The 15817-nt window shown below is 37.2% G+C and overlaps 1 protein-coding gene across 1 annotated transcript in view; it reads right to left on the reverse strand.

Moving 5' to 3' along the window:
- Positions 1-298: 298 nt before the first annotated feature.
- kl-3 (dynein heavy chain 8, axonemal kl-3) overlaps positions 299-15817 on the reverse strand; it is a 233337-nt gene continuing 217818 nt past the window's right edge. The window contains exons 9-11 of the mRNA XM_032433417.2: positions 2250-4462; positions 806-2190; positions 299-747 (exon numbers count right to left, since the gene is read on the reverse strand). Of these exons, the coding sequence (XP_032289308.1) occupies positions 314-747; positions 806-2190; positions 2250-4462 (4032 nt within the window). The 3' untranslated portion in view covers positions 299-313. The remainder of the gene's footprint in view (positions 748-805; positions 2191-2249; positions 4463-15817) is intronic.

The raw sequence follows: 15817 nt of genomic DNA on the forward strand, positions 1-15817 counted from the left end.
TACAGTTTCAAGTCGTTACCTCTTATAGGTTCAGACGCTAATGATGCTGGTCAAGAATATATATATTTTATGCGGAAATATACTCTTCTGCCAGTGACATACATTTACCCATTATTTGGGATGAGCCGAATTCTGATTGGCATGAGCCGAAAAATGAATGAAAGCACCATTACACGACTTGTCCGTCAGTTTGCATATGCCAAAGGTTGCAAATGGTAGATTGCTGAAATATCTTTATGGTGTGTCGTTATTCTACCGAATGCATATACTTGTCGCGACTGCATATTCTAGAGATCTTTAATTCAAAATGCATTTAATTAATCCTCATCCACGATATTTTAATACTAAATTTAGGACCCATTACAATCGAGAATATATTATCATGTAAGTTTACTGTCACAATGATACTTACTTGGAACATATTTGGTGAAGTTGCAGACGAAAAATTAATCGATTTGGATAGATGCTCCTCGGGGTCGTAACGGCCCATATAAGCAGTTATCATTACAGTTTTGGCGGTTCCCTGTTCTCCAATAAGCAGTACTTGTTTGAGTTGCATTGAACTGTTATGTATGAGAAAAGCTGTGCGTACATTGTCTACGTTGGGTACTAAAATTGAAGCGAATTCTGGAATCTCATCGTCTGGAAAATTAAATGCATCAACACGCGAGTTCCAATGTTGCCAACTTCCGTTGTCATCTACATAGTATTCAAAAATTGTTTCTGTCAAGCCCCGTTTTGGCCAAACTATCGGAAAACAATATATAAGAATAGTTTTTTTTTTTACAATTAAATATTAACGTACGTAATTTTGAAGGATGTTTTAGAAGAAATTCTTCAAACTTTTCACGTTCAGATAGTTCTAAAACTGCTCCAAGCGACCACATCATTGCAAATAAAAACATGCGTTCAAGAGCTTTTTCACTGCGGGAAGATATTTCAATCAAAAGACCATCCATAATGTCTAACATTTGGCGAATATAAATAGCTTCTAGTATGCGCATTTTGGCTACAAGCCTAGTCTGCAAGAAGGTATGCGCATCATCATATATTGCATCATAGCATCGTCTATAAATTTCTTGATCATCATTATGAGTCATTAACCACGCCTCCATATAGACTTTCCAACTTAAAACCGAAGAACTTGTAAACACCATGCCAACACGACTGACGGTTGCTGGTGATGCGTTGTCAACGTTATCTGGTTCAAATACTAGTTTAGAATTATCAGCCATTTTTATGCGGTCTCCATTCGCTAAAGTTAGTGTCTTGTTATCATCCAGCACTGAATTCAAATTTTCTATCCACACGGCATCAACTGGACCATCTAGCACAATCCAACAGTTTTGATGATGCGGAATTTTTAATGAACGTCGCCATAATGTGGAAAAGATTCCATCTGTCCAGTCATTAGTCGCTACATCCAATCGTCCAAACATTTGTGGAGCTGTAATAGCCTTGGGGTTCATTCTCATTTCTTTATGTGCTCGGCCCATTTTTGTAAAGCAACGAAGCATGCAGAGTGTGCAGCTAGTTTTTCCTGACCCTGTTGGGCCCATGAGCATAAGTCCATGACGCACAAGGGACGTTTCATAAAGTTGAACAACCTTCAAATTCCACTCTGGATTATTAACATAACCCGATTCGTCACAAACTTTAACAATAGCTCTTTGTAGATCCTTGTAAACATTCGTTGTTAACTTTATTCCTGGAAACATATCATCAACAAGCGATACGAAGAGACCTTCGTCTTCGTCAATAAGTTTTGAAACATTCATATCACGTAAAACACGCATTACTATTGTCTCCTCTGTATCAGTTGGGTTGGACCTCTTTTGCGAACCTAGAGTTCTTAAAACCGAAAGTATATTGCGCAGGCCAAAGTCGTAATGCACCTGTTTCGACAGTTGTTCCTCACATAATTTATATAGTGTGAACATTTTTCGAGAAAGTAGAACATTTTCTTTAAAACCACAACTTGCCATTTTAACTCTAATTATGATCTGTCGATCGGGTACCATCATAGCCACCGTTCGAAACATAATCTTAAGATTCTCAGGTAGTTCTTGGCGACCAGCATAACCAGGATTCATAGTAATAAATATTCCAAATTCGGGATTAAGTGTGACGTCATCACCATCAAGAAATATAAACGAAGAACGTTTTTCCTTACGCGCCGTCAAAACAATACTGCGAAAAATAAGTATTATTAACGTACATGTTTTTTGTTATTTATAACAAATACTTACTAAATTTGTTGCGCCGCCACTGACAGTACAGGTAACTCAATGCGGTTGAATTCGTCAAAGCATCCCCATGAACCAGACTGCGCAAGTCCTTTGTAAATTCGGCCCAGGCCACGAAAATCCATCTGATCAGAGCAATTAAAAACAACAACTAATTTCCCTAAGGCACGACCCATATCTTTCGTAGTTTCGGTTTTGCCTGTCCCTGCGGGACCCGCTGGTGCCCCACCCATACACATGCCTACAGCCTGCGCAAGAGTAATATAACAACGATCAGTCAATGGTGTAATGGCCAGACGTTCCGTTACCCCCAAATATTCATTTTGATAAATAAAATTTACATCCGTAATACCCACAATAACGTCATCGTTGTCTTCGTTGAAATAAAATCGGGCTTGCTTCTGCCACTCAAAGTCACCTGCCGATTTAATGCGTTGTGTACACAATTCATCAAAAATATCGCGCTGATGTACATGAATTGTAACCATAGTTTCAAAACGTATCCGATCAAGTGAGGTTAGATCTCTTACAGTTAAGTCGATGAAAAAGTTTAGTAACACCAAAAATTTATTGTTGGTGCGTTTCATAATAGTCTTGTCGGATCGACATTTCCGTAAAGCGTACTCCGAATCCTTTGTCCATAATAACTGTACTCCTACAACACCCGCCTGCCCACAAAATGAAGGAAATTCCTCTGCAAAATTAAATTCCGGATCATTCAGACTGATTGCCATTCCAGCAAGAATTGTTCTCATAGTATCTTGCATTTCTTTTAGCAAACGGCCCAGCCAAAGCTCTACGCTCCCTACACACTGTACCGTATTTTCAAATTTTACCTTTTCGTGATTTGACGAGTTCATGCCATCAATAATATCACTTGCCTTTTCCTGGAAATCAACTGTAGCAATAGCATCAAATATACTTAAAAGATGAGGTTGTATTGATGTAGGATCAGACGCTTGACCTAATATTTCTAAAAGAACAGGATCTGACACAAAAAAGAATCGTGGGAATAACAGACGTTTTGATTCTAAATAGCCTGTTAAACTTTTTTGACATGTTTCCAGCTGATCAAATAACCAATTTAAATTTGTAGCTAACGATTCGTCTCCAGTGCAGCACTCTACTGCATTTGGTATTTCTCGTGCTCGCATCATTATCTTAACATAGCTTTTGTCAATATTTACGAAACGTTTTGCTTCCATAGGAAGTTGCTTTGATATATCACCACCCACAAAAACGGCCTCCAAGTATATCCATAGATTTTGCACCATTAGCCATTTTTCCAGAATGTCACCAGTGCTTACAAGTTTCCAAAGCCACAGTTGTATTTCCTTTTTAAATGGAGCATTATATCTATTGGAGCTTAGCGAGTTCATTATCATTAAACTATCCTCTATTGAGGCAATAAGTGACAGTGTTTCAGTGCCTTTAAGAACAAGTTCTCCTCGATTTCTAAACTGTCCCAATTGCAAATTTAACAGGGCCCAATCAGCAATTATTTGTTTTAATTTTGCTTCTATATCTAATTCTTTGCCAGCCCCGACACAGATATCTTCAACATCTTCTTTATATTTCAAAATGGGTGCATCAAGTAGTTTTCCGAGTGTGAACTTTGGATCGGTTGGGTCAAAGTTAGTCTTGAAAAGTGCATTTAATCGCACCCAGTGACGTTCCTTCATTGCTTTGTTTGTCATTAACTCAAGTAATGGGCATGTCTCATTAAAATCGTCTATTTTGGTCTTTAAATCAATGTAGGCTGGCCAAGATTGCATACCTTTTGGAAGCTTTCGACAACGTAATTGAAAATCGGCCAGCTCAGCGCTAATTTTTTCAATATCAACTTCAGCCCAGGGCATTTCATAATAATCGGAAATAGCCTTCAAGACTTGTATATATAATGAATATAGGCGATTTAGATAATTGAATTCTCTTTTACGTTGATGCAGCAAGGGATATTCCGTTATAGGTAAGCCAAAAAGTTTTTCACCACTGCTGTACATTTCAAATTTACGCCACAGCTCGTCGAATCGATTTTGAAATAGAAATACTCTTTCACTAGCTTCTTTGGCAGATATTCCTTCAACCATTGGACCATTTGCTTCAAAGTTGCGATTAAACTCATCAAACTCTTGCACAAATATTGCAATACCTTCATTAAGCTCTCTGAGTAATGGTTCCTCCATATCCGCTATACGATCAGACACTTTCTTTGACTAAGGAGAAGAATAAAAGTATTTTTATTGTGACAAATTGAGATTTTGATGAATTTTTCAAACCCAAAATTTGAATAGTTTTACCTAATATCTTATCAGTACTCTCAATTTTATCTCAATAATGTCTATAGTGCTTTGCCTATATCTAAGAAGCACAGGGAAAATAGTAAATGCCGAGTTTTGACAAGATATCTTGATAATCAAAATGTTTTTTCATACAAAAACTTAATTTTCGACCGATCGTTCCAATATCAGCTATATGATACAGTGGTCCGATCTTAATAGGATTTTGCATATATATGAGGAGCATAGTAAAACTAATAAATGCCGAGTTTGTTCAAGATATCTTGAAGAACAAAATGTTCTTTCATACAAAAACTTAATTTTCGACCGATCGTTCCTATGGCAGCTATATGATATAGTGGTCCGATCCAGCTGGTTTTCACATGTGATGTGCAACAGAAAGAGGGAGTTCTGGAAAGTTTCATTAAGATAGCTTTAAAACTGAGGGACTAGTTCGCATAGAAACAGACAGACGGACATGGCTATATCGACTCGGCTGTTGATCCTGGTTAAGAATATATATACTTTATGGGGTCGGAGATTTCTCCTTCTATGCGTTACACATTTCACGATAAAATTATAATACCCTCTGCAAGGGTATAAAAGACCGATTTTTTCTATGGCAGCTATATGATATAGTGGTCCGATCTTAATAGGATTTTTCAAATATATTAAGAGTATAGTAGAACTAATAAATGCCGAGTTTGGTCAATATATCTTGACAAACTAAATCTTTTTTCATACAACTTAATTTTTGACTGATCGTTCTATGGCAGCTATATGATATATCCGATCTTAATTGGATTTTTATATAAATATGGAGCATAGTAATACTAATGAATGCTGAGTTTGGTCAACATATCTTAATAAATAAAATGTTTTTTCGTACAACAACTTAACCTTCGACCGATCGTTCCTCTGGCAGCTATATGATATAGTGGTCCGATGAAGCTGATTTTGACATATTTGCTGCGTGTAACAGAAAAATGGACTTCTGCAAAGATTCATTAAAATAGCTTTAGAACAAAGGTTCTCGACACAAAGTCCAATACAATGTAAATGCAAACCCCGTAAACAGTAGGTTTGCAAATTAATGCAACTCAAAGTTTCCGTTAAGACTCTTCAAAGTTCAACAATTAACTCTATAAATAAGATCGTCAATATTTATATCCTTTACCAAGCTGCTAATTTTCGAATGTCAGTTCGAAGTCACACTTGAGATCCTATCGGATCGATCGACTTAGAAGTCGCTTACATTGGCTTGATCAACAGATACTCTTATTCTCGGAAAGCTATCACGAACATTGTTTGAACGGGGCTGGACAGTTGGAATCTCGTTGTTTTATTCAAGTAGGGGATCTTCCCGGACATTTTAAGAGGATACATTCAAATATCCTAGAGTCGTGCGAATTTGTTTTGTGACAGTTGCAATCATACTAGCCTTATAACTTTCTGGGGATCTTAAATTCTTCCAAATTTAGTCTTCTTACAATTCATTTGAATCGGAGGTGACTCTCTGACGGCCAATTTCACGCCAGAGTTGAGTATAACCTGTGGTGTATTTCGAGTATTTGCTTTCGTATTTGGGGAAGACCAGAGTTAGGGACACGGACAGTACCAGTGTTAGGTGGAACTATATGTGGCTCCAACTCATATCACGTATTACTAAAATGAAACAAAAATAAGTAATCGTTATGATATTCGGGTCTTAATAAAAGAGTTACCTGTCAAAATAATTTAATTTCACAGAGTCGATTTTATTTATCAGATGTAGTAAGATCTTAAGGTATTACCTGATATAGCACCGATGTTTCATCAGTACCATATTCCTAAGCAGATAAACTCCAAATTATTGTGCTTATTCTGTCAACACAATCCCCCCGACGAACATCAGAAAGATGACTAGGGCCAAAGATTTTATGATTTGAGACTAACAAAAATTGTAATGGGTGGAGGTTGGTTTAAAGGAATAAGAGATATGATATGGTAACGCTAAAAGCATTTTTCCACAGCATATTGGCGTGCATAATACCGCGAAATTCGCTTATGTGCAATTCTTCGGTTTTACCAGTTCTATTAGCATTCTTCGGGATAAATATAAATTTTCTGGTCAAATACTCTTCTATGGAGGTGGGTCCTTGTACTCTTTCGGACTTAGTCGTGACTTAATAAGGTGTATACAGAGAAAGGGACAGGATGGTACAAACCATAGTATTAAATAAATTTGATTAAATATATTATATAAGAGAAGAATATTCGTTCAAGTGAGCACAATTTTTATACCCTTGCAGAGGGTATTATAATTTTGTCGTGAAATGTGTAACGCATGACAGACATCTCCGACCCCATAAAGTATATATATTATTGATCAGTCGATATGTCCGTCCATGTCCGTCTGTCCTTCTATCCGCCTGTCTGTTTCTATGCGAACTATTCTCTCAGTTTTAAAGCTACTTTGTGAAACTTTGCACAAGTCCCTTTTTCTGTTGCACGCAGCACATAGTCAAAACCAGCTGGATCGGAATATTCTATCATATAGCTGCCATAGGAAAGATCGGTCGAAAATTAAGTTTTTGTAACAAAAAAACATTTTGTTTATCAAGATACCTTAACAAAAATCGGAAGTTATTAGTTTTACTATGCTTCTCATATATATGCAAAATCCTTTTAAGAATAGAATACTTTATACCCTTATACTATTTCTTCCAATAGTTCTATACCTCCCCCCATTATTTCACACTCCTCTCTCCTATTAGCTAGAAACTCTCTAAAATCTTCTTACTCTCCTGGGCCTGTAGTTCTTCCCTTTTCTATCCATTGCTAAAGCTTTTTAATTTATCCCTTGAAACTTCTGTCTTTCCATCTCTTTGGAAAGAATATCATTCCTCTTCACAAGAAAGGTGGGAAGTCTGATATACAAAATTACAGGGGCATTGCAAAACTGTCTGCTATTCCTAAATTATTTGAAAAAATAATCACTTCGAATTTGCAGCATTTCTGCAAATCAGTTGTTTCCCCTGTTCAACATGGATTTGTAAAGAATCGGTCAACTACGACCAATCTGCTTGAGTTTACTTCCTTGGTAAATGATGCTTTCCTTTCGAAAATGCAAACTGATATCATTTACACTGACTTCAGTAAGGCGTTTGACTCTGTGCACCATGACATTTTACTTTTTAAACTTGACCGAATAGGTTTCCCTCTGTCCCTTTTACTTTGGATTAATTCTTATTTAAAAGGTAGGACCCAAAGAGTAATACTGAGGTTGACTACCTCTAAAAGGGTTCACGTTACTTCTGGTGTTCCTCAAGGTAGTCATCGTGGACCTTTACTCTTTACTCTTTTTATAAATGATCTTCCCTCTGTTATATCACATGCCCGTGTACTCATGTATGCGGACGACGTCAAACTTTTTCTATCATACACTAACCCCCTACATCATTGTCGTCTACAAGACGATTTGAACGCTATGCAACTTTGGTGTTTGGCCAATCAATTGCATCTAAATTGTTCAAAGTGTATGTTTTTGACATTTAATCGTACTACACCTTATCTTGTCAGTTATACAATCGACAATATCCCTTTGCAACATATACTAACAGTTAAGGATCTAGGCGTTATTTTTGATTCTAAACTCTGTTTCAATCTTCATATAGATACCATTGTTAATGAGGCAAAAGGTGTACTTGGATTCATTAAACGATGGTCTAAAGAGTTTAACGATCCTTTTATAACAAAACTTCTGTACATCTCTCTTGTTCGCCCTATCCTTGAATACTGCTCTTGCATCTGGTCTCCACAGTATATCGACAGCCAGAATCGTATTGAATCTGTTCAGAAGCAATTTCTGCTTTTTGCCTTACGCGGTTTAAATTGGGACCCTAATCTTCGGTTGCCGCCCTACTTCAGCGGACTGCTTCTTCTCAACCTTCCGTCGTTAATCAACCGTAGGACAATTCTCGGTGTTGTCCTTCTACATAAGTTGATTATTGGCGACATAGATTCTCCTTTTCTGCTAGGGCATCTTCAATTCTCTGTTCCCGCTAAACCAACCAGAAATTATCGCCCCTTATTACTATCTACGTGCACAACAGATTACGCTATGCACAATTCTTTTCGCGTGCTGTGTAAAAATTATAATAGTTTGCATCACGTTTTCTCTACCGAACTGTCTCTACCCCTAATAAAATCGTTGATTTCAGGATACCTTCGGGAAGTCGCTGACCATTCCCAGCTATGAGCAGGGGCATAGCTAGCCGGACAGGCTGAAAAATTTTCCCCCACCGTGTCGGTGATTTCCCATTACTTTTCTCTTTGTCCTATCCACTTAACACTCTTTATCTAACTTACATTGCTATACTTTTTTAACAATTTTCTTACTTTCTTTTTTCCTATTTATTGTATTTTCTTTATTAATATAGCAAATTAAGATTATTTTTAATTTCACTTGAGATCACTTTTTTCCTACTTACAACCTTCTGCTTAGATGTAGGCTCTAATAGCGTCACTGACAAAATTAGCTGTGAAAAGGGGCACAGCTGGCCAGACTGGCAAATAAAACACCTCCATCGGTCGGTGATGCTATTTAGAAAATTGTATCCCTTAACTAGGCTTTTAGCATATAATTCTATTGTACAATCTTTTGAATAATGAGGAAGACACTCGTTTTGTCGACCATTAATAAATGAATAAATAAATAAATAAAAAAAAAAAAAAAAAAAAAAAGAGACGTGAACGGTTCATGCAAAGCATAATTAGCTGAGCGAAGCGAATGGGGTACAAAATTACGTGTTAGTCTAGTAGGGATAGAGAAATTCGATTTCACCAGTAATTAGCTTATGAATAAATATTTCACCCAACATTGTTCTACGATTAATCAAAGAAGGAATGTTAATCATCAGAAGTCTGCTGGAGTATTACGGTAACTGCACGCGAGGATCCCAAGAATTCACCTGAAGAAGACCGGAAGTCACCAGAATATGTTTAGAAAACGACTTTCTGAAAAGAACCTTTTTGATTCTATCACGCAAATACCCTTAAATCCAGTTCAAAAGATTGGCTGGGAATTCGAGAAGGCATAATTTATGAAGCAGTGGTTGACAGAGTCGAAAACCTTACTGAAATCAGTAAAGATGACCACAGTCTGCATTCTCTTCTTAAACCCATCAATTTTAAACGAATTAAACTCAAGCAAGTTAGCGGTTGTAGATCTGCGCTTCACGAATCTATTCTGGGAAGGTGAAATAATGAAACTACATAAATATTGCAGTTGAGATATGATAATTCTCTCAAAAGCTGCATTAGACGTATTAGTAGACGACGGTAGGGGGCAGAAGGTCATAATTGCTGGTGACCTCAACGCCTGGGCAGTGGAATGGGGCAGCCAAGCAACTAACGCAAGAGGTCATGCCCTGTTGAAAAGCTTAGCAGCCCTGCATATAGCCTTGAATGCTCCGGGTCGGAAAGCACCTTATGTCGGGATGGTATCGAATCGATAATTAATCTCTCTCTCGCAACCTCGTCACTTTTTGGCGGAACGAAATGGTAACTAAGCGACGTATATACCGCAAGCGACCACCCCGCTATAATATACACATTTGGCGTTTTCGAACGCACTCCTGTCGCTTACCACAGCCGGCAATGCAAAGAAAAAGCCTCCTAAATGGCAATTTAATTAACACGTGCCTGTGATGAAAGCATGGAAACAGTCTTCTGACCCAGGTGAGCTGAAGCTGATTGGTAGAAACGCTAATCCCAATCAGACCCGACATAGTACATACTCAAACCCACCCATCGAGTCAAGAAGACAAGACACAGCTGAGTGTTTTTGGTGAGGTACAGGAATCCTAGAGAACGCAAATCACATCATCTGGAAATCAGGAAATTGCTAGAGAGGAGAGTTGAGCGCAACAGACGGAGAGCGAAGGAAGTTTAGGTAGCAATAACATGCCTGTAAAGCAATGCTTTGCGGCCGTTACGCAGGCAATCTAGGCTACCTAATCATGCAAAGGGGCCTGGCGCAATGGCTCTGCAGCGACAACCTGAACAGAGATAGAGGTCGTTTTCACTTGCAGCCAGTTACCTTGAAGCGAGGGAGACTTACGATGCCATCGCGAAACGAAAATGTCTAAGCGTCTGGCAATCTCAACCCATTGCCATTCACAGCGAATCGATCATTAGGCGAGGAAGTATCGAGTTAAGCATTAGGAGAGAAAAAGCAGCAAGCCAATAAAGGAGGACGGACGCTTAATAAGAATCTAAAACATAAGCAAATCTTTGTGAAGTTAACGCATTTAACTATTCTATCTTTACATATGTTTGTATAAGCGTATCTCACTCAGTAGACCTGAGCGATTCTTACAAATGTATAATCCAATATTTGAAACTTAAGCGAGTGGCGTGGAACTAGAAAACACCAATTTCAGGTATCATCAGTCGGACCTAACTGCTGACAAGATAGCTGGACGCCTTCGCTATATAATAAATAATTTTTAAAATTTAAAGCTGAGTCATTTAGTTAAAATACAAAAGACCTATTCAGTCTGCAAAATGCAATAATTGAATCCCTTCATTTAGTAAGAAGGAATTTGGATTGCTAAAGGCCGATCTACCAACTGACAGAAAGCATCTTATTTCAATGGCTAACGTGTATAAACGACACGTGCAGTCAAAGAGGAGTCAAATTTCATTTTATCCCACCACAATCTGGTGGGTTTTGAGAAATCGCAAGAGAGGTTGCGCAAGCAACTCAACTTCGAGGATCTCTTAACAGTAGATACGCAGGTGGACGCGGTGAAGAGTTCGATGCCGAATTTTCCCTTATCATCAAATGACATAGCATTGGTCAAACTATCGCTTAACAGCCATTGCGGTCATTTAGTAATGATGTCAGCGCTAAAAACATAAATGATGATTTTGACAAATGAAGGTAGTACAACCTTAGGTTACATACTGAAAAATGTTCATTTCTTATCTTCTGAGCCTGGAAGTGCTTTCTTCGGGACTAGTAGAAGTGGGCTATTGTATTCTGACACTGATGGTTCGACAATTTTATCGTAGATTAATTTGCCTACTTGTTTTTGAATTTCTTCTACTTGACTATGCGGGCTTCGATAGTTTTTAATATAAATTGGTTCAGTATCCTTCAATCTCAATTTTTGTTTATACAAATTATTTGTTGATTCGGTTTCAAGTCCGAATACATCACTATACTTGGTGCATGATTCTTTTAATTGTGGTTTAAATTGGTTTGGAAAGTTTTTACTTAATTGAGCTAGTACGGTGTTCTTTCTATTTTCTGGAGTGGTTAGAGCTACGTCGTAGTTTGAAAGTGGTTCATAGTTAAGATTATTTATATTATTTAATTGCTGTATTTTTGTTAATTAATGTATTATTTTTTGTGTGTTGAAACTGTGTTTGCAACGTAAATACCAGGTTGAATTACCTGATTTGGAATAAATATACTATTCACTATTCAAGTGAAGAACTTAAGTTTATTTAAATTTTTCGAACAAGTTCTGATCTTACTGGTATAAGTATTGAATTGTTACCAGAACTGTATGTTATTGGGACATAAATTTGGACATTTATATTGTTTGGTCTTATTATAAACCAATCTTCGGACGGTTCTAGGTCTATTTTGCAATTAAGACCTTTTATGACAGCTATGCCTATTATTCCGGTACACGGGATAGCGTAATTTGCATCGACTATATGAAAATTGTGAGGGATTATATAGTTGTGAGCTTGTAGCTCAATTGGGGCGAGGCCTTCGGGTTTTATAATTCCTTGACCTATACCTAAAATGTGTATAGTGTTATTCAACTAGATGTCGTTGATGACATCAGAATCTTCTTTTAAAATTGAGATATCTGCACCTGAAGCTATTAAAATACAAGTTTTTTCCTGATTCTACATTATAAAAAAGACAAAAATATTGAGATTGAAGCTTATTGAATGACCATTTATTAGTTCTGTGGATCTAAAGGGGGTTGTTGGTTCCCGAATTATTTCGGGCTATCCCACTACGATTAGAGTAATTTTGGTAATAAGGGACAACATTAGTTGGTCCGCTTGCTTCTGTGCAACTATAAACAAATTTAGATATGGCATCATTCATGTTATGGAATGTGCCTTCCTGCATGATAAGTTAAACCTAATCTATAGCGCAGTTATTTGTCATAGCCTTTACGGCTTAGACTGTGCTATATTTGAAGGCTAAATCTGAATTGAAGCCATCATTAATATAAGCACCTGCCCGAACTGTTGACAGTTGGTCAACTTCTTGTGTACAAATGTTGGCAGTTTTGATCTTTTGCTGAAGGTTCAGGAGTTTAGCTGATAGTACTTTAACTGATTCTCCATTTACCGTTCTTGATAATTTTGATATTATTTCGGCGATTGTTTTTTCATCGCTTATCAGGTTTCGTGCATGGCCTTCTAATTTTGTCTTTATAAGACTGGCAGCTGTTGCTTCATGACCTTCATTTAGTGAGTCTAAAAGACTCAAAGCATCTTTGAAGCATTGTAAGTTATCTGCCTTTCCATCAAACTCTGTTTGGGCCATTATGTTGTCAATTAATTGGGTATTGATTTCAGAATCTGATGGTTAAGAATCAGCTGACCATGATAGTTGTTTTTTGTCGAATGACGCTGAAGTTTTAAGAGAACTTGGAAGGAATATTGTTATATTATGCCTTTCCGAAATTCGTCTAATGTTTTCTCCTCACGTGCTTAATACATCAGTTGTCTGTGTTAAATGCAAATCTTTTAGCCTAGTTGTATTGTCACATATAAGTTGGCGGCAGATATTGTAGAAAACTACAAGAATTTTAACGTGTTTTAAGTTTGTCTCGTTTGAGACAGGTGCGTTTTTGTTAAGGCACTTGAAAGATTTATTAAATTCTTCACATTGTTCCCTTTGAATGCTAAAGATTTGATTCTATTCCATTTATGTAGTCGCTGAACGTTTAGTGCGCGAGTACGAAGATCTCGCTCATCTCTATACGTAAGCGTAATGATATATACGTAAGCGTCTATATCTGGCATATTCAAATTTGTGTTTAAGCGGCGTCTTAGACCTTGTCTAAGTCGTTGGCTCGACTCATGTAACGCTTCATTAGTGATTTTTTATGGAGAAGATAAATCTTCAGAAGGATGTTTACGGAAGCTATTGCAATGAGTATTGTTAGCAGTATATTTATTAACTACACATGGGGGGTGGTGTCTACAACTTCTACTACGTTAACTACATAGGCAGTGTTATCATCTGCCTTTGGTTTTTCCCCCCCATTTCCTATGTAATGACTCTTACTATTATTTGATTCTACCTGTGCAGACGTACTAAGACAATTGTTGTATTCCCAAGAATCGGATGCTCGTCAATAATTGTTTTTATTTTGACGTAGGCTAAGGTCGACAAGATTAGAGTGGGCTTGTTGCTGTGTCGTATTTTTCTATATATTCGGATTCGAACTCATATACTGATATGAATTCTCTATGCCTTTGCAAAATTTGTATGGCTCGCATACTAAAGTCTGTATAGTCGTTATATACTTTGTTAATCTTGTCCTCGATCATGCTAATTCTTGATCATAATTTTGAATTACCTAATGAGACAAGCGGAGCACTTATTTCTTTATATTCCAACTAAACGAATTATAAATTTTTAATTTCCTCTTTTTAATATTAATATTCATATTTAGTATGGGATCATACATAAAATTAAACAGGAATTATCTTAAAAAATTTACAAATGCGTAAAGCTAAATTTGTTTTCGTTTACTTTTACAAGACAAGTTGTTGTTTGTATCGTTCATTTGAGGTTTTATTACATATATTTATTGAATTTGATGCTTTTATTGTTTACAAGTCGGGTTTTGTTTTGCTTGTTTGTTTTCTGCTTAAAACGCATCTTCAAATTTTTTTTTTTTTTTTACAATCTGTATTTTTCCTACCTATTGTTTCGAATGGCTGTACGTGCCAAACGTCTTGCCGGTCGACTCAATTGTCGTCGGGCATTACAATTTTTAAGATTTATTTATTACTATTTAATTAAATATGTTGGGCGCTGCCGGTACTGTTGTTATAGGGTCTTCTTCTTCTTCTTCCCACGTAGGCATAGTCTGATTCCTTAGTGCGGCAGGTGCCCTCGCAATGGTGGCTGTAGAGGGGGCCCTCACAATCTGGTGGGCATCTGCGTGGGCCTACTGGTATCTGTCTTGGCGGTGGACGATGATTCCTTGTTAGTTGTTTTATATTTATATCTGAGGGACAGGGTTCGATCTTTGATTTTAATAACGACTCGAGATGTTCGAGTTTCACTGCAGTGTCCTATGGGAGGGGATTTTTGCATATATAAAGGAATCTTCCGATTTCAGACTTTCTCCGTCTGATTCGCTCCTTAATGCCACTGCGTCTTGGCTTATTTTTTGCCTTAGAGCTCATGCCCTGTACTCACTCAATATATATTTTTTTTTTTTGTGTCCAGCTCCAGTCCAGCTCCAAGCAGGTTGTAGTTATTATTTGCTGTGTGTGTCTACCTTATGGTGGGCATGGCCACGGCCGCATAATTGTGGGTGACATCGGTTTCACGCCAGAGCTGGGTAACGGTCTTGGTCTGTGTGAAGAATTAGGCTGTTGCTGAGGCCGCTGCTGCACCTCCGGTCTCATATTTTATATTTTATATTTATTTGCACTATTTTTTTTTCACTATTACTTTATATTAGAAATTTTAGATGTAGGTGCTCCTAGTTCCCGCGCAGATCGAGTTTATTTCCGATAATTGATAACTTACTCCGTTTCCAACCAATCGATAAAAATAGATACCGATATCCTGTTTTTAGGCAATTTTGGTAAATAATGAGAGCTAGAGTCACCAAACATGACATATAGCTTCTAAAATAAAATATATTCATGCATTTGATGTTGAAGGAAGAGGGTTCAGGGTATCCCCTAGTCGGGAGCTCCCGACTAGAAACTCTTGTTTATTTATCTGACGACAGTCAATTACTAATAGCCATTTCTTATCTTCTGAGCCTGGAAGTGCTTTCTTCGGGACTAGTAGAAGTGGGCTATTGTGGTCTGGCACTGATGGTTCGACAATCTTATCGGAGATTAATTTGCTTACTTGTTTTTGAATTTCTTCTACTTGAATTTGCGGGCTTCGATAATTTTTAATATAAATTGGTTCAGTATCCTTCAATCTCAATTTTTGCTTATACAAATTATTTGTTGTTTTTGATTCGGTTTCAAGTCCGAATACCTCACTATACTTTGTGCATAATTCTTTTA

The sequence above is a fragment of the Drosophila virilis genome, unplaced genomic scaffold, assembly GCF_030788295.1.
Source record: "Drosophila virilis strain 15010-1051.87 unplaced genomic scaffold, Dvir_AGI_RSII-ME tig00001776, whole genome shotgun sequence".
In the NCBI taxonomy this organism is placed as follows: domain Eukaryota; kingdom Metazoa; phylum Arthropoda; class Insecta; order Diptera; family Drosophilidae; genus Drosophila; species Drosophila virilis.